The following is a 24,337-nucleotide window of genomic DNA, read 5'->3' on the forward strand; positions in this document are numbered from 1 at the left end:
TCCCCTCCTCCTCCTCCTCCAGGTGCTGACACAGCGCTTTGTGTTTCAGCCCCAGCAGCTGCCTTTTGGCAGAGATCCTCCAGGCCTCAGGATCTCGCAGGGCTCATCAGTCAGCAAGCTGGAAGACTTCAAACCAACATAAAAATGTCACAACAATTCCTGCTCTGAGGAGTTGAGCCCTAACCTCCAGAAATGATTCAGACTTTATATTAGTCTATCTATTCATTTATTTTTAAACAAGGGTTGCTGCAGGACAGGCCCCTCTGGGTGCTGCTTTGCTGCACCAAGCAGTGGCTGCAGCCGGCAGGAGGGACGGGAGCACACCCCTGCCTGGGGAGGTGCTGACCAGAAGGGAAAACTGGGTGAAGCAGCAGTATATTTGGAAGAAGCTGTAACCAGAAAAGACAGAGAATTGGTTACATCTCTGCAGCGCATTCTGCACAGGGAGTGACCCCAGGGACCTTCTGCTTTGGGCCATGGCTTCTGTGCCTCACGAAACCCCAGGCAGGGTGATGGAGCGAGCGCGGGAGGGGCTGCAACAGGCTGTTAGCTACACAGCAAGCGGCTCTGTCTTCCCCCTAGAGGCCGCCCACCCCAGGCAGAGCAGGGTTTTAGGGGAAGGGACGGTGGCACAGCTTCGGGTGGTTGCTGCTCCTCGTCAAGCCCAGGGCTGCAGGCAGCACACCGAACCCCTTCGGCAGTGCGGGCTGGGGCTGGACTAGGAGGTGTGTGTGGGCACGGTGGTCGTGGGGGCTTCGTGCTGGGCTGGGGAGCAGCTCGGTGGTGTGGAGCTGTTCCCAGTTCCCAGCAGCTCCTTCCCGCAGCCATGGGGTGCTTGTTGGTGTCAGCAGTGATCGGCTTGGGGCTGCAGCTCCGCACCCCAGTGCCGGCTCCAAGGGCTCCGTTTGCAGCCCCATGGTGGCTGGTGGCACCAGCCCAGAGCTGGAGCACTGCTGGTATGGCAGCCACAGGACAGAATCACAAGCAGTTGCATTAGGGAAGATCTGCTGATCCTCCCTTTCTTCAGGGGAAAAGTAAACGGCTTCGTGGCACTTGTGGTCTTTACAGAATCGTGAGAAGTTAGAGAAAGGCTCGGTCCCTTGGTCAAGTGACAGCGCAGGGAAAAAAAAAAAAAAAAGAGTTGATCTAGTGCATGAGCCATGCATGGCAGAGTTTTGGGCTGTGTGTTTTGTTCAAGGAGGAGCCCATGTGGCGCCTCAGGCTCAAATCCCCAGCGATCCCCTAGGGTCTGGGTGCCTGTAGCGGGCAGGGCCGCAGCTCAGCCCTGTTCCAGGCTCACCCCAGGGTGCCTGAGGCACCTTCCCTCCTGCCGGCAGGGGCTCGGAGCTGCCACAGGCAGTGCACTGACTTCGTCCACGTGTGTAACGAAGCCACTTGTCACCTCACAGGCCCTGCCACAAGGGATGAGTGCGTGCCCCCTGTGCTGTGGCTCATGAGGCGAGGCAGGGCCCAAGGCTGCGTGTGGCATCGTGCGGCCTCCTCGGGGCAGCGAGCTGCCTGCTGAAGGCACTTCTCCTGTCAGCGAAGGAGTTTTAAAAACATAAATAGTGTTCTGGCTTTTTAACAGGCATTGTTTCCTGCTGCAGAAATGCCTGCCCAAGCACTGCTAAAGCATTCCACACAACCAGCTCCACAGTGTCTTCATGCAGAATTTGGGTCTATTTTTAGGTGCCTTTCTGGGACAAATCCTATTTCCACTGAAGCTTCACGCCAGCTTATTTTTCACTTCGAGGCAGTTAGCGGAAGCCGGCCGGTGGCTTTGTGAGCACACACGTATTGCCCTTTTGGCATGGCATGTGCTTCCTCTCTCTCTCTCTCTCCCTCTCCTTCTCCCCAGTTCCTCAGCCTTTCTTCTGTATTATGAATTATTGGTCTCTTTTTATGTGAAAATTACCTGCGAAGTAAACCCTGTGTTTCATTTCAGCCCGTCCATCACCATTTGCCTTAAGCAATCTTTCAGCACTCAGCCACCAGCCCCAGGGGAGCAGCAGAGCCAAGCAAAACTTTGTTTTCTCGGGGTTCTCCCTCTCGCTCTGACTGCCCAGTTGGTAACGCTTAGCAGCCCAGCAGTTCTTTTTGAAGGAGCATTAGTCAGAGGATAAAGTAGTTTTAATCCTTTTGACTTCTGGAAATAGGTTTTAGTAAGATAAAATATGGCAGTTTTTTCAGAGTTTTTGGAAGATAGTTTTTTTTTCTTCGTCTTTTTGTTTTTCCTTTTACATTAAATGTGAACATCCCCTACTTAAACCTAACGCTACTCTACTTTTCTCACAAAAGGATGGTCCTTTCCACTTGCAGTTGAATTTCCCTAACATTAAACAACGAAGGAAGGGCCTTTCTGCTTTTGATACTTAGGCCCCTGGTTTGATTTATGAACACATTTGGAAAGCACATGTATAGCTTGAGTGTGTGCACTCACTCAGTGAGGCTAAAATTGGCCGGGTAGCCCCTAACTACCGGCAACAAATCCCAAACATATTTCACATAGTCCTTTAAGGGCTGGAAAAGCAAACAAGCCCTGAGCCGGGCAGCTCGCTCCACCTAAAGGAAGCAGGAGGCAGAAAACTCCCGATTTAAAATAAAGTAATAGCCAGAATTAATAAAATAACAGGAAAACGCCAATAAAAGGAGAAATAATGCCTTCAAGAGTGATGCTCCGGGAGCGCTGGGTGCATAGCTCTGCCTGCCGTTGTGAGGAGGTGGCTGCTCGGAGCAACCCTGCTCATTCCAGCGGCATTTCCACCAGGGATTTCTGCCAGTGGCACGCTGGTGCTGGGCTCGGAGGCCGACGGCAGCTACTGAAAGGGGAAAAGGCCTGGAAAAGGCAGCTGGGGGAGGGTTACTGCCTTTTCCTGATCTCGCTTTGTCGCTTTGATTTGGTACAAATGCTTAATTTGCAATACGTGAGCTATGTTGGTTATTTGTGCTTAGTAACTTTTTAAATAAAATAACTTTTAGCAATTCGAATGAGTGAAATTTGCAGTCTTGGGTAAAATGGTAGGACGCATAGTAATGCGAATAGCAATGGTAGGACGTTCCATAAAATGGACGCATTTAAGAACAGAGAAGTTTGGATAGCAAAACAATAAAAGAGATTTTTTGGGGGTAACTTTAAATATTTAAAATATAGTGTGGATTTTTTTTCTGTATGTTTGTTTTTTCCTGCAACAAGCAGGTCTTGCCAGGTATTGATTCCCACAGAGAAACACTGGGAACCTAATTCTCAGCACCCCTCCTGCAGCCCTGAAGCCCCAGGGGGACTCTAGGACAACTTGGAGCCTTGTCCCCGGATGACCCCTTCTGCTGGGTGCCGTGGCCATGCCCTGCAGGCAGCAGCACCCGTGGGGCTGTGCCATAGTTTGTGCGGCTGCTGGGCAGCAAGTCCTGGTCCTGAAGGCAAGCACGAGATGTTCCCACTCAGGGCTGCGCCTGTGAAAGCAGTGCTGCTGCCGTGCAAGTTACGGCTGGACCTTTGGAAGTCCCCTCAGCCCCTCCAGGTAAACTTGCTTTATTGCTCTTGCCCCAGGTGCGGGATCACGGCAGTCGCGGCTGGGGCCAGAGGCAGAGCAGGGCCAGGGGGTCGGTGAGCTGCAGGCACAAAGGAGATGGTGTTAAAACCAGCACTTGATGGACACGGCCCTTGAAGGCTGCTGACCCTGAATGGGCTAAAAAAACTCTTTTTTTGGTGCCAAGTGCTGTGGTTAAATGTCCAAGCCCTTGCATGGACCTGCCGGTGGTCCTTGAATCAGGCAGCAGCAAGGTCTCCGTGAGCCCAGGCACAGCCACCCCAGACACGGCCACCCTTTCTAGGAGAGGAAAAGCCACAGCTTTCTAGGAGAGGAAAAGAAAAAAATCGGCCCAGCGTACGGCAGCCAAAGGACCCTGGGACAACTGGCCAGAATTAACAGACTCTTTCAGCAACTCTTTTTTTTTTTTTTTAAATACATTTATTACCCAATGTTAACACATTAAATGACTCTATATATTGCTAGTCAGAGCAGCTTACAAAATGCCAGAATGCATCATAAACTGGACAGCCACAATGAATAATTACAATGTGCATAGTGGCTAAGCTCAACACTTTAATATAGCTTTATGATTTGCAGAAAAATTAATTTTAAATCATGATTCCTAAAACAATCAATTGTAATTTTACCTAAAACTTATACAAAACCAGGCCACAATCTTTTTTTTTTGTTTTCTTTTTTTTCTTTAAAACACACAGTTTTCACACTGTAGTAACTTGGAAATGTGCAACCGTGTCAACAGAGACAAAAAAGCCAAAGTAACACGAATCTTACTTTCATGCAGCTATCAGTTAAATATTACATATTCTGGAATGATTTTACACCAAAAATATTTCCACAATAACTTGCTTTCATAGGGGTGGATCGAAGTTTTGGAACTCGTAAAGTAATCGAACAAGATTGATTTTTAGTTGTGAAGTGTTTTACAGTCACAACACAGAGGCGACAAAAGTTAATTACACATTTATCAGGCAATAATGTAGCTGTGGTAATACAAGTTACCATCTACTTACTATTTTTCTTTTCCAATCAGCTCACCACTTAATTTCTGCAACATATTGGGCGTTATTTGGCAGTATCTAGTCAATTAACTTATATCACCACTGTAAGTAAAAAAGATCAGGATTTCAATGGCAGTTCACAGAAGTCTTAGTTATATTTTCATCTTTACAATGACCCTGACAAATCCTAGAGAAAACTTTTTTAAAGGCTTTCCTCCTGATTCTTCAGCTTCCATCGTTCCATCATGTAATTGCTTTCAATAAATATCAAAGATCTAAATAAATATTTACAAATTATTCCTCTAACTTCTCAAAAAATAGCTGGATGATTAATGGGCATATGACTCAGTCTAAGACCAATCTTTGAAAGAAACTAAAATGCGGAGACACTTTAAAAGAAAAGCTATTTAAGTAAGCTTTACATCTATTTAAAAAATTGTCTCTGAACATGGATGCAATTCATATATCTATATATAAAACAAACGAAAAAAAAAATCATTTTTCAACTATCGATCCATTCCTATTGGTAATGCTTCTTAATCCAGACATTCCGCAAAATACAGACTTTTTACAAATCACGGCATCTTTAATACAAGAAAATTAACATGCATTATTCTTCATTCTGAGTACAGTGATGGAGCTCATTATTAGGCAATGACCCATTACTACAAACATAACGGCTTCTGTGAAACTTAAGTGCTTTTTCTCCTTTTATTATCAAGTTACAATGGACCAGGTGACACCAGATCATAGGCAGTCAAATGACATTGGATTGGGGAGGCTGAAGGGGGCGCAATAAAGAAATTTGTATGCCTCATAATTCCACATATGAATAAAGGTAGTTGGTTTTTTTTTTTTCTTTTTTTTTTTGGCTTTTCTTATTCTTGTTACAAGCACTCATGTTAGGACAAAGATGAAATGTGCAAACTTCAAAATTTAAATATTCATTTTTCTCTAAGATCCAGCTCAGTAAAAGATTACCCCAGTTCCCTGTGATTTTAAACTACAAGATCAAAGCTAATATTTTGTTATAAAAGTTATATATTGAAAAGAAATAATGAAAATAAAACACAGTTGGGAAATATTTAAGAAAAAATACGCAGGACTAGCACCTGCTGTGTCAACCCTGTTCCCTAAATTCAATCATGTACCCACTGGTATAACCAATAGATAATGCCTTTAAACAGTAAAATTAAGCTGAACAAAACCAGCTCAACAAGGTTAAGAAATAAATGTTACAAGGTAGTATGCTTCGTTTTTCTGAAACAGTCCTGTAGTTCTTACATTCAGATCTAGTTTTTAAATGTTCCTTTTGTTAAACTTGCATGGTATTTTATTTTTTAGATCTGCTGCTTTTAAAGATTAAAATCTCTGTAAAACCTAAAAATGTTTTAAAATTTGCTGAAAATGCAACAAATTCTCTAGTTTAAAATTATTTAAAGTAACCTGCTCCCAGAGATGTTAAATTCATTTTGCTGACAAAATTTTGGAGGAGCATTAAACAGAAGATTGAAATTACTGTGCAAAATTTCTTTTACGAAAAGTGTTTAAAGGCTGGTGCAAAATGGGAAGCAAATTCTAAACAATTTTGGCTTCTTGGAAACAAAAACCGCTGTGTCTGAGAATAGCAATCATCGGGGTGGTTTACTAGGGGAGGAACAGCTCTTTCATCTTTTTCTGCGGCAGGTACGTTTGTGTTCAGCATGCCAGTGCTCCTGCTGACACTTGATGGAGCAGTAGGAAGTGTTCCAGCAGCAGTGGTACATGGCCTCCTCTTCACAGTTGTAGCACTGGAGAGAACAAACGAGACGAGATTACTGCCCTCGCAGGACCCCTTCTTAAAACACACGCGTGTTTTCACCTGCTCGTGGATTCACCAGTGCCCACGGAACAATACTTCTCTTGTACTTATGCCTGGGGCACCCAAACACAGCAGGGCACTTTTCACACATGCTGAGAAAAGCAGCAATCTGTAGCAAACAGTCACAATGTTTTCATATTTTCCATACTTTGGATTATTGCTTTTGAAAAATCCATCTCTCGTTTCAGAAAACTTACCTCTCAGGGCAGTGGACTGAGATTTTTCAGCTGCATAATACAAGAACCATCTTTCACTCTACATTTGTATAGTGGCATCCTGATCTAGGTCTTAAAAGCTATGATAGATCAACAGGCACTCCCGGAGCAAGCAATTTCTGCACAGACTTCAAGATCTGCTTTCCTGAGGTTTTGTTACAAGCCTGATTTGTCCAGAGGTTGATGATGGCGCTGCAGTCTGGTGAAAACAAGACCTCCTGCTACACCGGTGCTACTGGGAATAGCAAGGAAGTGCCCTGACCTTCACGTCTTTCAGGAGCCAGGGAAGGCCTGGAGAACACAGGAGGAACACGGGCTCTTGGGCCTTGGCATGGTTGCCTGCATAGTACAAAATTCCTGTAAGAAGACACGCTGCACAGCCCCTGATTTCTGCAGAAATACCTGGCTCTGGGTAGTGCCATGGCAAAGACCCTGGGACACGCAGAGTGCCCCCAGTTCCCTGGTAGCTGAAAATAACCCTGTGGCCTCTGGGGAACTAAACAAGGGGATCAATGTGCTGGTCAACGCTGCTGGGAGTCCACGAGGAAGTACGGCACCCAGACGGGCAAGGGGCTCTGTCTCCAGCTGCTTTTATACCACTTAAAGGAGTGCTGCACAAGCATTAACTAACATTCTGACAAAAACCCATAAATCTGGGTAGCGTGACTGCTAAGGGAGCTGCTTAAACTCAGCACCCTTGAAAAACAGAATCTAATGATCTGAGATTTGTCCTTCGGAATTTGTCACACGCAGAATCAGGGAGTATTTTTAAGAATCCAGTCTGAAACACCCACTGTATGCTGGGAAACGGGTGGAGAAATGTGCAGGCTGTGTGCACACCACGGAGTAACACAGAATTTACTTTTTTTGCAGTCTAGCTACAGCATTAATAAAACAGAGTGCTACAAAGAAAACAAACCCAATTGCCTTGAAACTTAGCAAACCTACACACTACTAAAAGGTACAAGAAAGCTGGCTTTTACATTGACTAAACCAGTAACTTTATTTACATAAGCGATAAAGGGATTGCCCGAGCTGCAGGAGAAGGGAACCTCCCCACTTTGTTTTTATATCTGAGCTCCAGGGAAGTTTATATGTACAAATGTCTGCAAACAAGTGTCCTCTCAAGGCCTGTTTTCCTGTTTTTTCACGTTGCTGGCTGCCCACGAGCCTGTGGGAGCCATTAGGATCATCTGCTGGAAAGGTGCAGGGAACAGCTGCACCTCTCCATTACACACAGCACGGGCCTCAGCCCCGAGACCAGCTCACATCTGCTTGCTTGGAGAGATCAAAAAATAGCTAAGGCAGGAGAGGACAACTGATCTGCAGATCCTGCAGTTCCTTTTACACATGCTGGCCATACGTGTGGGATGTGTATCTCCCCTTAAAAAGGAAAATAAAGTGTCAGCCAAGCTGGTACCAGCACATGTGGCAGAGAAGGCAAAATGCCAGCTGGCCTCAGGCCTCCTTCCCTTTGAATCTTCCTCTTTCTAAATGTTATCAGTCACCTGGGGGTTTGTTTCAGACAGCACCCCTCACGGACAAACTCATCCGCTTCAAAACAACCTGTTGCAAGTTAGAATAAATATACATGTAAGCCTTATTGGAAGAGACAGTGGTTAACAATGAGCTATGCACCACTTTTAAGCGGTGCTTATATGCAAGTAAAATAACCAGGAGAAACTACAAAAGAAACAGAACAGGAGCAGCACTCCAGCCTGCATTCTGTAGACCATCACACTGCAGAACCTCATGACCATTATCTCTGCCTTTTCGTTTCTTCCTTTCATTTGCTATTCACTTGAGGCATCTGCATGAAGTCCAAATTTTCTGAAGATCTAAAAATGAAATTCGGTTAAGCCAAGGGGACTGGGACCAGCTAGGGAAACAGAATATGTGGTTCTTTAACCGTGCGTTAGCTCCTGAGGGCTGGGAGTGCGTCTGCTCGTGTGCCTGTCTAGCACCAACAAAATGATCCCTTTATTCTGACCAGATTTATTTTTTTTAGGTATACAGATAGAGTATGAATAATAGCAGCTGTATTCCCAAGCCTAGACATCTGCATTACGCAAAACCAGAGGTCTCTGGTTCTAATTAAAAGCAAAGCCACCAAAACTCATTTAGTACGTGTTAATTACATGAGATTTTAGTAAGGAGGTATCATTATTATAATACCAGCGTACAACAGTGGTACTGTCACCACAGACACACCAGGGACTGTCATTAGTACCACCGAAGGACAAATCGCTGGGGAGTTGTGTAATTGGACCAGCTCCAGCCGCCTGAGGCTGTGTGTTGGCAGGCAGATCCATCAGCTTGAATGCAAAGGTGTTTATCCTTCCCTCCCTCTCCCACCACATGAAAACCAGCTGCCTGTACAAGGCGATCATTTAAGGTGGTAACTGACAGCTCTGGGCCCACAGGAAAAGGTGAGAGCGTCAAACGCTCCTTGTATCTTTAATTGTCTTGCTTGGAAAAAGGCATCACGCACATGATCACAAGACGCAGTGATGTGGTACCGCGGCACTCTAAAGGACAAGGTAAAGACACATTGGAGAAGACAAATGGAAGCCTCAGGAGTGTCCTTCCTAAATTCTGCCTTCAAAAGACAAAACCAAAACCAAAAGCCAGCTATAGTAAAGAGCCCGGACTCACAATCAAGTTGTTGTGATTGAATTACTGCTTATCAGCTGAACGGGGCAACAGTTCCCGTGTGCACACAGAGTGGAGCAGATTTAACATCGTTTTATAGTGGTCAAAGCCAATTCAGTTTCCCTCTCATGTATCACAAGCAAAAACACATACACAGACACCAGGGGCTGGTGACTAATTAAACACAGTAACTTGATCAAGTTTGAGACCTAAATAACTTCTGGGGTCTGCAGAGACAGGTACGTAGGGAGGAATTTGCTAACTGAGAGACCCAAGCACTGCCGTATCGTAACACACCCAGTAAAACTCTCCTAGGAACAGAAATGAAAACTCTACAGGAGCTCAAAAGGTATTTGAAGTAATTTCTTTTCTCTTTATTAAAAAAAATAAATTAGTAACTGTGATAGGCAGCAAGCTATTGTCTCACTTCAGTACTTCTCTCACTCCTCTACAGAACACAGTTTTCTCTGCAGGGGGCATCATTTCTTCTGTAAGAACAAGGAGTAACGAGGCTGAACACAAACAGCCCTGTACAGGGGAAGAAAAACTGTGCTGCAGACCTGAGCCAGGGCAGGCTGTCCCCAGGCAGCAGCAGCAGCTGGGACGGTGCTCAGCTGAGCGTGCCATCTTGTGGCAAGGCACCGGCACATTTCTCAGCTACACTTGGCAAAACGAAAGCTCAAAAGCTATTACAATGCAGTGTGAACATTAGCTTTAATTTCCTTCTTCTCTGAAAATTATCGAAGAAATAGACAATGTTGTACGTGTGCCAGGCTCAGTGATCCTCGGAAAAAGAGTTTCCATTCATACTCTACTAGAGACGAGCAGGACAGTGCTCTAGTACTTGCAGTGTTTGCCCAGATGCTGCACAGCCATCTGGGAGAACGCACTTTGGGGCTGAAAAGAAATCACAAAACAAACAAAAGACAGGGAAAAGTTTGTGGCATGTAGCACTGCAGAATGGTAAGTTGGATGCCTGGTTTCACTTTTCTAAAGGACATGAAAACATGCTTTTAGCAGGCAATGCCACAGATACGGTTTTAAGTCTGAGAAAGGAAAGGAAATTTATTTTAGAAAGTCATGTTTTAAATATGTAAGAACATAGAAGAGCTGCAGAGAAAGCTAGGTGAGGAAAAAGCCAAAATTATATCAATATCAGCATTCTCAGCAGGGGAATCAGTTTGTACTTTCTAGGTACTCTCCAGGCCGTGAGATCGAAGTAGTGTGAACATAATGTAGAGTTTATCTGACATGGAGTACAATTACATGTGCTTAGCAACACTTAGAAAAAATATTTTGATACAAACAACTGGTTAGACTCAAGAAGATGGTCCTATCAACACTACCTAAGTAAGATGAAAGTTAACAGAACCTGGAGTTCAAATTTGGAGGTGAAGAAAACTCGAAAGCTGAACTACAGAGGAAAAAAAACCAAACTTATAGCTGAGAAACAAGTGAAAAGGCAACACCATTAAAAGTAAGGAAGAAAACACCTTCAATTGGCCTGCAGTCTGCATTATGCATTTCCAGTTACTGTCTGGTAATAAATTTTTGAGACTTACCCACTGCTTCTTCTTGGTCTGGGAAATCAGCTGCTTGTGCTGGCCTGCTAGCTTCTTAATTTCTTCTAAAAATTCTTCTTTGCACTTCTCCTTTACCTGCTTACATTTTCTGTCCATCTCACCTTGTGCATTGGCCACAGCTTTATTTACAGCCTGCCTCTTCTCTTCTTCCATCTCTGTACGCAGCTGCCGTAAGAAAGTAATTCAGCAAAGCAAGTCAGTGCATAGCTATTGGAATAAACCTATCATCTTTAAACCTCTGTTTCTGATGTGGGTGGAGGTAACATAATTAGAGATTTCTTCTATTTAGAAAGCAAAAAGTTATCTCCTTTAGAGCTATAACAAAACTTCCATCCCGTAAGAGACGTCCACAATAAAAATGCCATTATAGTTCTATTCTGCAAGGCAACTACAAAAACAGCTACACAGGTTCCATGTATATTTTCTTAAAGATCAGCTTAAAAAATTATGCATTTATTTATCTCAAATACTTTGTCTTTTCTAAATCTACAAGTGCATATGAATTTACAGCAAGGGCACAAGAGAAAATACAAAATGGAACATGCCTCAATTCAGAGGTACCTTTTTAATATTCATTGTCAGTGGGATTCCTTTGCCCCTGCTTATGTATGTAAAAGTTTGGTATCTTAGTCCTACAGGATTAACATCTAACCCCCTACATTCATTTCATAGTCCTTCCTCCACGAGGAAATTCTCATCTTGAGACAGGCATCTAAGGGAGGTCAGATAAATCATCCTCTGAGTTGTCTTGCTTTCTCCAGCCAAAGGTGACCAGTTCAGACTTAGGTACCAAATTTTTAGACAGTTTATCATTAGATGAGAAAATTCAAGCAAATTTCAGCCAATCTGTTTAACGTTTAGGTCAGAAGATTGACAGAAAAATTATTTACAAATAGGATTTAAACAATATCATTGTTTACAACCACACTTGACAATGGAGACAAAGGAAGGCTTTGGAAAAGGGTAATCATGAATGAACAATCAGTTTCACTTCTGGATCACAAACTAATTCCACTGGACTAGAATAAAAAAAAAAAAAAAAAAAAAAGCAAAAGCTTTCTGTTTAAACTAAGGCCTGTTGGTACAGAAATGGCCTGAAAAGCAATATCGATGACTATTTTTATATGGTCTCTTTGAAAAAGGGTTTTTACCCACTTTCTGAAGGGTGGATGTTACAAAAGCAAAAAGGAATGTGAAATAAAAAACAAAAAACACTCCTCCTCTCCTCAAACCAGAGCGTTCGACAAGTATTACCTTTTCCACTGCCTCTCGCACAACTCTCTCAGTTTCTCTTTTGTGATCAGCTTTCATTCTGTCCTTGAAATCATTAAAGATTTTGGTGTATTTGTCATGGCACATGTTCTGACACACTCCATCATTACTGGTCTGGGTGCTCCGATGCAGCATTTTTGGAGAAGAGGCACTTAACTTCTTGGTCTGAGTTGAGACTGAAACTTTTTCAATGGGCTGAGGCATTGTGGGAATTTCCTGGCTTGAACTTACTGCTTCAGTTTCAGGTTCTGGCTCCTACAGAGAAAGAACAAACTTGCAAATCAGAACTGAACAAGTTAACTCTCAGCTGCCCCGGAGAAAAAATGTTATCTGACTAACAACAGAGCAACTAATGTGAAAGGTGTTTGTTGATACTGGGGAGGCTCTGGTCAGGCTTTTCTGACCTCGGCTAGGAGCTCTCCTGAAGAAAGCACACACATGGCATCAGTATGCCACACTCACCACCCTCACTTCTCCAACCTCAACAAAAAGTACCACATTCCTAGAATACCAGAGGCTATGCTGAATCGCTGCAGACCCAGTGGCACCAGTAAAGGGTTTCCACAGTTTTTTCCCCCCTACCATTACTTCTGAAGAAACTGTAACTGTGTGGCCAAGGTGCCTGAACATTTTTGGCAAATTCTGGGCTTACTCTGGCCCAACAGGCTCTGCTGGAGTCTGCAATATTCCATTTATTTCATAGAACTGCTGCAAAGATTGATTAGTACTTCAAAGGTGCTTTGAAGATGAAAGACTAATGAGCGTCTAGGTCTTGCTTCCAATAATATAGAACTAGACTTGGATGACCACAGAAGCTTTCTGTAATTACACAATTATCAAGAAAGAAATCATAGTTACCGTAGTGTACTGTACCGAGTTTAGCTTCTCATGTTATTACAGTGTAACATCAATTGTTTCTGCTGTTCAGAACAGATAGAAGTAATATCCCTGCAAACTCTTGGTGATATCTGATGTGTCTGAAGACACTGGTATACATTGTTTGTTTCCTTTAACTTGCAGTCTGTGTGATGGGGCATTTGTTACCTCAACCGAGAGTCTGTGTATTCCCTTTTGCAACAACTATTTTCTCTTTAATAGGTCACTCTGAATGACTTCTGGATCACTGATCAAACATAAACAGGGCTAAGAAAGCAAACGTTAAGGCAAAAATATATGAAGCAAATTACAGAATTTGCTTGATAGAAAATGCAATTAAAATGATGAGACATCCTAAAGTGTAGTCCAAGAAAGTTGTTCTGGCACTCAAATATAGTTTGTGCCCTGGGGAGCTACGGACAAGGGAGGTGTGCCACTACCACCACACTGATGAAGGTGCCTTGCAGAGCTAGCCCCGCAGCATCAGATATGACAGGGAAGCAAGTGCTAGGAGTGGCAGTAATTGTACTTCAGGCACAAGGGCAATCCCACATAGCTCTGGTGCTGAAATAGCCGAAGCCTGCCCTGTACTCTGTAGTGGGGCCCCGAGTCCTGTGCATATGTGCAACTTTTTCTTAGTGTTCATAATGCAGCTGAAACAAGGCCAGGAAAATGTACTCAAAAGTTAGGAAATGCTAGATTTATGGCTGTCTCAGCAACTGCCCTCTTGTGTACAAGCATAATAACACAGTTCCATAGTTACATGATCATAGGTTACTGTTTCCCCCAATTCACTCAGTCTGTGAGTTGGATAGATGAGGAAAGAATTTCTGTGGGCAAGTTTGGATATGACATGTTATGAACTTAATATTCTTGATCTCACAAGACACTTTTAAATTGCTGTTTTTGTTTTAGTTACTAAACTAGCTGAATTTGCTCTAAAGAAAAAGTTGTAAGCTGACTGTTGATTTATTTATGATACAGAATATTACCACAGTGACACCAGAGGCTTGCGTGTAGCAGGTATGATTATGTTTGTTGGCAAGGAGGACCAAGCTCTGGGGTCTGGAATTTCTAAGACTAATACTATAAAACCAGTAAAAAGTGACAGAAGCCAAAGGAGCGTCTATTACCATTTCAGACTTTTAGTATTTTGCTATCTCTGCAAACATGCAATTGAGGTTACTTACTTCTTTTTTGAGTTCCATACTCTGGTTACGTCGTCCTTTCTTTGCTCTTGGTTCCTGAGTAACCTTCAGCTGTGAACATTAAGAAAAGAATACTGAATCATTCCAAACAACACTTCATATGAGTAGCATTCACTGTAACATGACTGATATACATTTTCTTTGTGAGTTTTGCAATTGTTTAATTTAGCAAATACAAAGTTGAATACAGTTATTAAATGAGAAGCATGTAAACCTTCTACATTATCAGTGATGACTATAATCTGATAAAAGAATACAATTCACAAGTTCTAATATTCAATATCTATTTGCTAAAATATCCTTAACTGTTCTTTGTGTTCATTTCACACGCAAATTCAATTGATTTTTGGAATATTCTGATATCAGCAACTCATAATTAGGTAGCAGATCTTGTTGAAGCCAGAAAGTAGCAATGATCAAAAAGAAAATGTATATAAGGAAAGACAGTAAGATTATCTAGACTTGCTATAATTTATTGTAATTGTATACATGGAGGGTCATTAAATGTCATGGCTTAGAAAAAAGCCAATCTCTAGCAAGTAGAAACAAGGATAAGATCTAAGTGAATGGTATATTATCCTACAGTTGCTTACAGTACAGTTCTTACTCCTGACTTTGAAGCATCCAGTACTAGCTAGTGTTAGTGACAGAACACTGCAGATTATTTTAGAGCTCTGAGTTTGATGGTTACTCCTATGTTCCTCCATCTGGGAAACCAGTGGAAAAGGTATAAGCATTAACCAAGTGAAGGATGAACAGGTGCGACAGGATAGAAAATATGCAAATGGACACTCGAAAAACTGGCAAAACTGTTACCTTTCATAAATGCTATTTGTGACTGTTTTCCCGTTTCATTCTACAGTATTGCACAACTACATGCACAACATTAAATAAGAGGGGCTACAAAAGGCTAGCTAAGCAAACAAAGCTAAAAAGAGAAAATAGATTTGGTAAGAAGCATCCCCTTAAAGCAACATCCAGTTTAATAAACTCTAAGATTTTAGCCACAAATTAGATGATAGACCTGTTGGACCAAAGGGCAGAGGCAGTGGGTCAAAACACACTGATCTTTTAAAATACAGACTTAGAGAGAGGCTGGTGTTTTTAAATGAAGAAAGATGTTGCCAGGGAAGAGGTCGCCAGAAATACTGAGAAGCATCCTGCAAGTTACGAAAATCTTCCTGCCAAGCCAGCGATAGTGAATACGTAACACGCTCTTGGACAATGAATGACTAGCAAGGACCAGCTTTGATACGGGAATTTCCATGTGGCAATGCAAAGTTTTCTATCTTGGGCCTCTGTGCTCTTCACCTTTGTTAAAGCATCATAATTTTTTATTGTTTTGCAGAATTATTTTTGAATTACTTTAAGCAGTTGCTGGTCACATGCTCCTGAAGTGCCATGGTTGCACCTAACTTTAGTTGGACTGGCTGAAAATGTCATGGTTGGTGTTACTCAAGGATCTGTAACACAGAATACAGTCCAAAGGGAACACACTCCAGCTGTGAAAAGGCTGAACAGCTACGGGGCTGTCCCTTGATGAGAGTCCAAGAAGGCAGTGTTGCAGTCCATCTGATATCCGTGACATTTAACTTGAACATGCCTGTTTAAGTTTAGAAATCTCGGTCTGTCTCATCAAGGTGCTGTAGGTGACAAAGATTTTGAAACCTTCCAGAGGTCGTCTGAGAAAATGAGGAAAGAGAAAAACTTTATATTCTTGCTATTACTAAGCTACAAAACATGGGGAAAATAAGCCTTTGAACCTTCTTACAGTTACCATAAAACCACAGACAGAGCACAAGGCTAATATAAAAGTAGATTAATCAAATGTATGTCATTTTTGTACCCTATAATAAATTTTCCCCGGTTGCTAACATTGCGGTGGCACTCACTTGCTCGTTGCTGGTGGAGGAGATACTTGACTCTGCCTCCTCTTCCCCTTTATCCTCGTTCTTTGATTTCCAGAATCTTCCCTCACGAAGAAAACGCTGGTGCAGTTCCAGCTCATCACAGGCCTTCTTCCACCCCATACTGCGTTTCACATGCAGCCGATGGATGTTAACTGTGATATCTTGGATGTTTTCAGAGGGGATCCAGGCCCTTTTAAATACACAGTACAGTCAGGTTCAGAAACATTAAATACAGATGAGGGATCTTGACTTTAAAAACTGACTTCAAAATAGCTGACAATTCCTATTTGCGGAGTCTTGCATGTTTGAAAAAATGTGCTGCATACTGTGAGACATTTGTGTTATTATAAGCACTTACTAGCTGTGGGTGCTATGGCTGAAATTCTCTCTCATTTTTGATGAGCCACAAACCTCTCCCAGCACCAATAGCACTCCCATCTCCCTGCTCTCTTGCTAAATGCCCTGAGGCAGACACAGAAGCATCTTTACTGAAGGTTCATTTGCTAATCTGATTTAGCCCTTGACCTCTCTCCTAAAAGTGTCAAGGTATGTACCAAATTATCACTTTGAATATAGATACTTTGTGGCTTGATCCTGTCCATCAGGACAGAGCTCATACAGGGATCGTCATGCTCTTTTGAACTGAATTCATGCCAGTGACTTGGTTCCAAAGCTACTTTGTCCTCTTAAATATTTTCAGAGAGTCCTCACAGAGTTAGATGGGCAGCTCTTGACATTTTGAAAGGTTATACTAAGCAGCACTGGATATTAAAGAAAAAGAGTTACTGCCATGCACATCTACATAACAGAGTAAATACAGTAACAAATTAAATGTCTGTGGTCAGATTCTCAGTTCTTGTAACATAAATATCACTTCAGAGAAGTTAGAGAAACAGATCTAATGTATACCAACTGGGAATTCAGCCTTTCATTTTTCAGTGCATTAGATAAGCAATGACTCTCTAGTAAGAGGTATTTTGCCTTTTCTACCAGCACACATTTAAGAAAAGTTGCAAGCACCTCATCCCACAATGGTCATGTTACTTAATAGTTCGAAGCTGTGTGAACTTAATGTCAGAACTACTAATAAGGGAAACTGCATCTGCAAACAGACTCAAAGTAAAACATTCTGTGATTGTGACGCAAATAAAGATCCTTTACCCACTTTATGCCTATCAGAAAATCTTGGTAGTTCATAGCAAATGAAAACGTGTTATATAGCGTGCAAGTTATGCTAAAGGCAATTTAAATAAACAGCCTCATATAATACCATTACTGAATTCTCTAGGCTCTTTTGGGATGCCCCAAAATACACCATTTTCCCAACAACCATGAGTTAGTTTGCAAATATCTCCTCTGCTTTATAAGCATATAAATCAAACAGGAAAAACCAAACCAAACCAAACCAAACCATCAGTACATCCACTGTAGTAACACTACCATAACCCTCCCCAAACACTGAACAAATGGCAACTGAATTTGGAAATAAAAGCTGTGAAGTTTCCAATCCAAAGATTTTTTCTCTGAAAGTGCACAACACCTCCCAGCAGGAACTCCATCAATGTTCTAGCACTGAGATTGAAACATTAGTGCGGTATTATGTTACTAAAACATAAAATTGTAGTGTGCCTGCTCAGAAGAGAACATTGCACAAAGTCAATAGTGCTGGTAGTAGGAGTACATTTCTGTCCAATTTTTACCTTGGCATGGATTAGCAGACCGCTACTGATTTGACAAAACAGTTCTGTGGACAGAAGTTCATTAGCTTTCTTTAATTAAAATGGCATTAAGTAACATCCCTATGGCAACTGTGGAAAGGGAATCTCTGAGCCATTTGGCAACTTCGAATGTGTTAGACTGAGCTTTAAACTTTCTGAAACAATTATGGCATCATACACAGTCTTTCTAGTGTTGGCAACCAGCTAAGCCAGGATTTACAACATGATAGATGAGATAAACTCTTTTAAGTATTGTTTGTAAAAAGCAGCACATGGAATTAATAAATTACCTTTGGTGGTGATGGCCAAAAAAGCGAACATCGACTTGATTGTCCTCTTTCTGCATGACTTTGGCTGGCCAAAACCCGAAGCCTTTCATTTTGGCCCAAACCAACTCATGATTAGGTATCTGCAAAAAATGTTGTTTTTATTATTGGATATGAAGTATTACACCAATTCCTCCCACAAATATTTTACTGTAATAGTATACTAGCATCTTAAGAACATGGTTGCCGTTTATGTCTAATGCTTATTTTCATTTTTATTTTCTTACAATACATGTTTGCCTGTTAGATATATTGGTTGGATCAAAGTCAAAAAAACACAAAGTCTGAAAAGGGTGTAACTGTCTATTGAAAGCAGAGATCTTAAACGCCCCAAAATTAAACTTGTCTTTCTTCATAGCTTTCTGCAGGAGTAAAGTTTTATTTCTGTAAGCTCCTTATTTTCTTGTAAAAGCATTTTAACTGCCTGATAACTAAATTTTATTATCTGCATTGTTACAGCTTTGAACTTCAATCAACATTTTGTTTGTGTAAAATATCTAGACTTAGAGTCTTAACTATATATTTGAAACATGCTTAGAGAAATTGAATATTCAATGCATTAATGACACCAAAACTGCAGGTATTTACAGAGAAGAGCAAACAAATAAAAATCTGTGTCAGCAACATACGCAAGGATAGCAGAACCAATTGTCAGGTCGCGCATTTGACAAATAGAAACAGTTCTTGCAAAGCTGCAGTTCATCCAGCTGAAAAACAAGAACACATAAATAAGCTCCAAAAATCCTATTTCTACGACCTCACTAGTATAACTCTTTCTTAAGTGGTAGAATTCTTCAGTCCTGCTTGCTAATTGGGTGGAGTTACTTCTGTCTGCGTAAATGAGGTGTGAAACAGTGACTTGAGAGCAGATGAAAGACAAGCTGCACAAACATTATTCATGCTTTTGAAAAACAAGGGAGGGGGAGGGACTAATTGAATTCCTAATGATTTATTAAAGCTAAAATGCAAAGCATAGTTCTTTAAATTCATCAATATTTAAAGCAGATTCTGAAAGAAATAATTCAACTGTACAAACAGAGTAAGGGTGACAGCTGCCCCTAGCTATATTTTTGGTCTCCTCTGAACATTGATAAATGTTTCAACGCCAGTTACAGAATTTGGTAGGAATCCCACTTCAAGTTGAAATTATACTAGCAAGTACAATTATTTCTAGTCCAATCGTGTATTACTAGACTATTTCAAAACTAAAAAAAAAAAAAAAAAAAAGGAAAAGCTATTCTGAATCAGCAGTTAGAATTTCACGAATTTCACATCCTTCTTGTATTTGTAATGGGAAGGAATCATCCTCCTAGATTCTGAAACAAAAGAAACAAATAGCTTGTCTATATTGTGGTTATTTGGTACTACTTACTTCATGACATGTGTCTTTGTAAAGCATCCTCGCTATATCAGCTTGTTCACTGTCCGCTATAAATTAAAAATAAAGACTATAAACAATCACAATACGATCACAATGCTTAAAAAGACTTGCAGCTGCTATGACTTTCATGCTGCAATTGTCTTGCTTTAGAATACAAAACATAATTCAGCCACTTGGATAACCCTTCCATTTCAAATTTTCTAATGATCAGTTCTATATTTGCTTGCTCTTTTATGTTTATATGCAAAAATACTGTTGGGAGCTTTTAAACTGAACAATACAAATATAAATCTGAGGAGCAGCAGCAGGGATACAGGGTTGCTTTTAATAAGGATCCAGTTTCTTTCTCTGCTAATGTCTTAACAATTGCCCTAAAACATGGTTCTCTGCTACCACCACTTGAAGGAACACAGGTACAATCAATTTCTGCTCAAATCACTGTACAGTCAATTTCTGCTCAAAGTAATGCTTCAGAAAGTATTTATCACTATGGGTTTCCTTTTACACCTGCGTATTTCTCTATTAGCACATTCACATCTCTCCCTGCCAACAACAGTGTGGGTTGTCTGACACTAGGAATAGCCTGATCTCAGTCTCCTCCCAGTTTCCTTGAGACGTCTGTGGGGGAGAACCACATCCTTACTGAAATGATGGCTCTGGAGAACCTTGTTACTGGACCTGGATATAGCTTCTGGAAGTAGTGGTGGTGTTTTTCCCTTCCAGCCAGACTGTCCCACCCTATCAAATAATCACTTAAAACCTTCCCAGCGGCTGGCAGCTTTTCTGATGACCCCTTTCCTGATGGCACCAGCAGGGCACTTCTAGTGTGGATGTAGCTGTATCTGCTACTGCATTAAGGCAGATATTGCACACAAGTGAAAAAAACACACACCTGTAGTGCACATTTCTGCTGATGCAGCACATTAGAGATTGTACCTCTTTCCACTCTAGAACAATGTATGTACACTGGAAGAAATCTGTAGTGTAGACTGACTTAGCAGAAGAAACAGGATGTCAAAGTTGTACATTCCCACTGATAGGCTTAGCCAGAAAGGACGAAAATAGGAGTGTAGCAGGTGGGCAAGAGCAAACCCTGCAGTAAGTCAAGTTCCCTTGCAACTTACTTTGGTTTGTAAGGGCTCTCAGATGACTTTATCTACACTTAAGATTATATTATAATAAGATAAATCAAATAATGCAAGTAGTAAATGTAGCACTTTACCTCCATAGAAAATCACTGTGTTGTGTAGAAGCAGCTGAGCATCTGCTTTGAACTCCTCATAGCTCCTGTACTTTCCTTCATTTACTTTCTATACAAAAGAAAACACAAGACTGTGAAAACACTGTCAAAGTGTTGTACTTGTTTTATGCAAAGAAGCCTTCATGGAAATCTGCATTATGCAATACAGATCAGACGCTGCCCTTCCTGCATACAAAAGTAACACTCGTATCTCTTTGACATGGTTTGGTAGTACCTGAACACGGGCTGCAGAGGTTCCTTTATGCAACGCCTAGCAGTAAAACAGGTGCTTTCATGTTTGATTAAGTTAAAAAAAAACAAAAACACTACATCCTCTCAGTTATAATGGGGCTAAGTCTGAGCAGGTTCATCATAAGATGTGACCTAGGACACTTATTCATATGAAAGTATATTTCCTGAAGTAAAGATTTTATACCTTAAACTACATGCTAGTTTCAAATCAATGTTGACTGCTTTTATAGTTCCAAGATCTTCCTTTGACAGTGAGTGCTTTCTGATGAAGGCTGATTGCTTTAGTCTTCCAAACTCATAACAAAAACCTACGGGGAGCCATGCAGTTCATTTTCTTAGTGTGGTCTAGTAAGGATTGCAGTCTTTTCAGTTATGCTCTGTGAAGAATATATATGAGAATTCCAATCATCAAACAAAAAATCTTCAGTTTCTGGGATGTTATCAAGGCCAAAAAGACCTTCTGTGGAAGTGGGTGAAGGTGACACAGTGAAAGGGAAGCCTGACCAATTTTCAGGTTCAACCAGTATTGCCAGTACTTCAAGCAAGCCAGTAGTGGTTGTCTCCAAAACTGTCAGTGTGGCTATTGTTTATCCATATGTTTCAATAACAATAATAAAGCAAAGGCTTTTTACACCTGTAGTTGTAAAGGACAATATATACTAGCATGCCATAGCAATCGAGTTGCAGCAATGAACAAGATGAATATGCTATCCATTTTGGTCATATATAGTTCATTTCCATGAGTCACCATCAGACCTTCAGTTCAGAAAAAAAGGAAAAAATATCTACTAGAACTTTATTTTTGGAACCATTAATGCAAAACATGAAAAAAAAAAAGACTTTTTTTGTGATCAACAAAATGATTGGTTCTTTATGAATCATTCATATGTTTATACAGTTGACATCTATACAATGTCTCAGGGACTAAAATTGGAATATGGTCAAAAACATTGGGCCAGATATGCAAACACAGGCACTCAAGCCCATACTCAGTGACTTAGATAAGGCATATTTAAAAAAAAAGATTTCAGCTACCTGCAGCTCCTAGTAAAACCTTACTACAAAATGGATTGAGGACATTCTGTGTCTGAAAACTAGGCACCAGTCAAGATGTTTTCACTTGGTTACCTATTCATAAGGAGAAGCATGATATTTTAAGATCCCATATTCAATGCTGGCTACAATACTGAAATACTCATCATGAGGAGAATTAAACAAGATTAGTGTTTGTTTTAGACCTTAAGGTTATCTTCACTGATAAAAGACACCATAAACAATGCGAAAGTTAGAAAGCAAATCACTCTACCTCCTGTATAGTAGGAACATCAACAGCTGAGTGCACCAGCCTCCGATACATTGGGTGTTTGTTGTCCTTCCCTTTCTTGTTTAGATCTATAGCCTGAAAGGACCATGAGACACTGCAAGTTATTGCATTGAGAATCTGCTTAAAACATACACAAAAGATTAAAAAATTGGAATAGCTTGGAATATTTCAGGTGGGGAACACACAAAGCACAACTAGTCCTCTACAATCTTACACATTACATGCATCTCAAACCTGAAAAATGTCCATTTCAGAAGAGCTGACCCATGTCTTCAGAAGAGTTTATGCCCATGGCATAAGCTATTCCTGCCAGAATGATACTACTCTAAGCAATGAGACATGATAAACGTATGTTGAAATACACACACTGCTTATGACAAGGGAAATTAAATGACACCCTCTTGTAGCCTTCATTCCAGCACAGTCACACATGACCAACTGCAGTTACATCCCCTACAGTGCAACCCAACACTTGGATAAACTTTCCTGTTCCAGACTCACCCGCTCCTTCATACGAGAGACTATGAACCGCAGGTATGTGCTCATCTCTTGTTTGCTTGTGTTTTTCTTCTTGATACTCTGTCAAAGAAAAACAGGATCATATTATTATTTTAAATTTGACTTCAAAATTCATCTACCAAAAATTTTATCAGTGTCACAACATTTTTTGAAAAGGTAACTTTGGATCACAGTATATATCAGACATGTTTTTAGGGAAAATCTCTTCTGGGAAATCGGTAACACTAACACGTCATAACAATCATACGTGTTGCTTTGAATTATGAGGACTTCAACTATAGAATTACAGGTTTTATTTCCACTTATATTCATACTATTTTGTCAAAACCTCTCACGTAAAAAAAATGTATTAGAATAAAGTAATGAAGAAAGGCATTTTAGGGAGTATTTTAATTATTATTTTTTAATTAGCAAGGCATTATTATTTTCAGTAAAGTAAGAAATGAGTTTTAAAAGAACATCCATTATTATCTATAAATTATGTGCTTACTAGGCAAACAGACTCTGTCTAGGACAGACTCAAATACTGCTCTAGCCAGTAAAAACTCTTTCTACTGCTCAAGAAATATTGCAGTTATTATTTTTTGTGGTTCTTCCCTCACGAAATCTAACCCAAATTCTGGAGCACAGACTGCTTGTTTTTAGCAGCTCAGAATCCAGAACTTTTCATCATCTTGGACTAGTACAGAGTCTCATCCCCACCCTTCAAAGTCAATCCAGGCTAGTGGGAAGCAGAAAACATGCTGCTGAAAAGCAGGTGGCTCTCAAATGCCAAGTGTGCTGCTACAAACCAGCCTTTCCAACCTCTGGTCACAGGGGCTGTGTGCAAAGCTCTGTGTGGCCTTACAACAGCTAGCTGAAGTGCTATCTCCTCCTTGCTCTTGCCTACAAGAGTTCTCCAAAACAAAAGTGCAGTGAATCAACAGCATTGGTTCCAGGCTTATTATCCCGCAGTCATTCTCAATCTCTCTCAAAAATGTGTACTCCTCCTCACACGTCTGAATACACTGAGTGCCAAGCTGAGTTCTCCCCTTCTCATGCATCACATCACCACCTGTATGCAAACCGTGGGGACCATACTCTTTCTGCCACACCTGCCTCTTCAGATTTGCATGGTCTTTAGCAAGATCTGCACACTTACGCAGATGCTGCTTGGCAAACAATATTATTTATGATGCACAAGAAGAAACAGAATCCAGTTTACTATGTCCTAATAGGTAGCTAAGAGAGGTAAGAGGCTTATGAACTATTTTATCACTAGGAGTGTGTTACTTTTAACTGAAGCATTCGTATCAGACCCTGAACATATAGAGGGAGGAGATATGTTGAGTACAGAGCAGCTACTGTTACATGTTTTCTTAGCAGAGTATAAGTTACACACTAATACAAAAATAAAGAAAAAAAAAAAGAAATTTGACCAAATCTCTTCTGCTTATATTCCTCATGAAAGA

At 41.0% G+C, this 24,337-nt stretch overlaps 1 protein-coding gene across 8 annotated transcripts in view; it reads right to left on the reverse strand.

Annotated features, from left to right (window-relative positions):
* Positions 1–3,945: 3,945 nt before the first annotated feature.
* ZMYND11 (zinc finger MYND-type containing 11) overlaps positions 3,946–24,337 on the reverse strand; it is a 107,609-nt gene continuing 87,217 nt past the window's right edge. For all 8 annotated transcript variants that reach the window (XM_083823690.1, XM_083823691.1, XM_083823689.1 and 5 more), the window contains 11 exons: positions 22,869–22,946; positions 22,350–22,442; positions 20,774–20,861; positions 19,543–19,598; positions 18,800–18,877; positions 18,135–18,253; positions 16,109–16,316; positions 14,199–14,267; positions 12,115–12,387; positions 10,840–11,025; positions 3,946–6,339 (listed from right to left, as the gene is read on the reverse strand). In XM_083823690.1, the coding sequence (XP_083679816.1) occupies positions 6,217–6,339; positions 10,840–11,025; positions 12,115–12,387; positions 14,199–14,267; positions 16,109–16,316; positions 18,135–18,253; positions 18,800–18,877; positions 19,543–19,598; positions 20,774–20,861; positions 22,350–22,442; positions 22,869–22,946 (1,371 nt within the window). In that variant the 3' untranslated portion in view covers positions 3,946–6,216. The remainder of the gene's footprint in view (positions 6,340–10,839; positions 11,026–12,114; positions 12,388–14,198; positions 14,268–16,108; positions 16,317–18,134; positions 18,254–18,799; positions 18,878–19,542; positions 19,599–20,773; positions 20,862–22,349; positions 22,443–22,868; positions 22,947–24,337) is intronic.

Source organism: Anser anser (genome assembly GCF_964211835.1).
Source record: "Anser anser genome assembly, chromosome: 2".
Lineage (NCBI taxonomy): Eukaryota > Metazoa > Chordata > Aves > Anseriformes > Anatidae > Anser > Anser anser.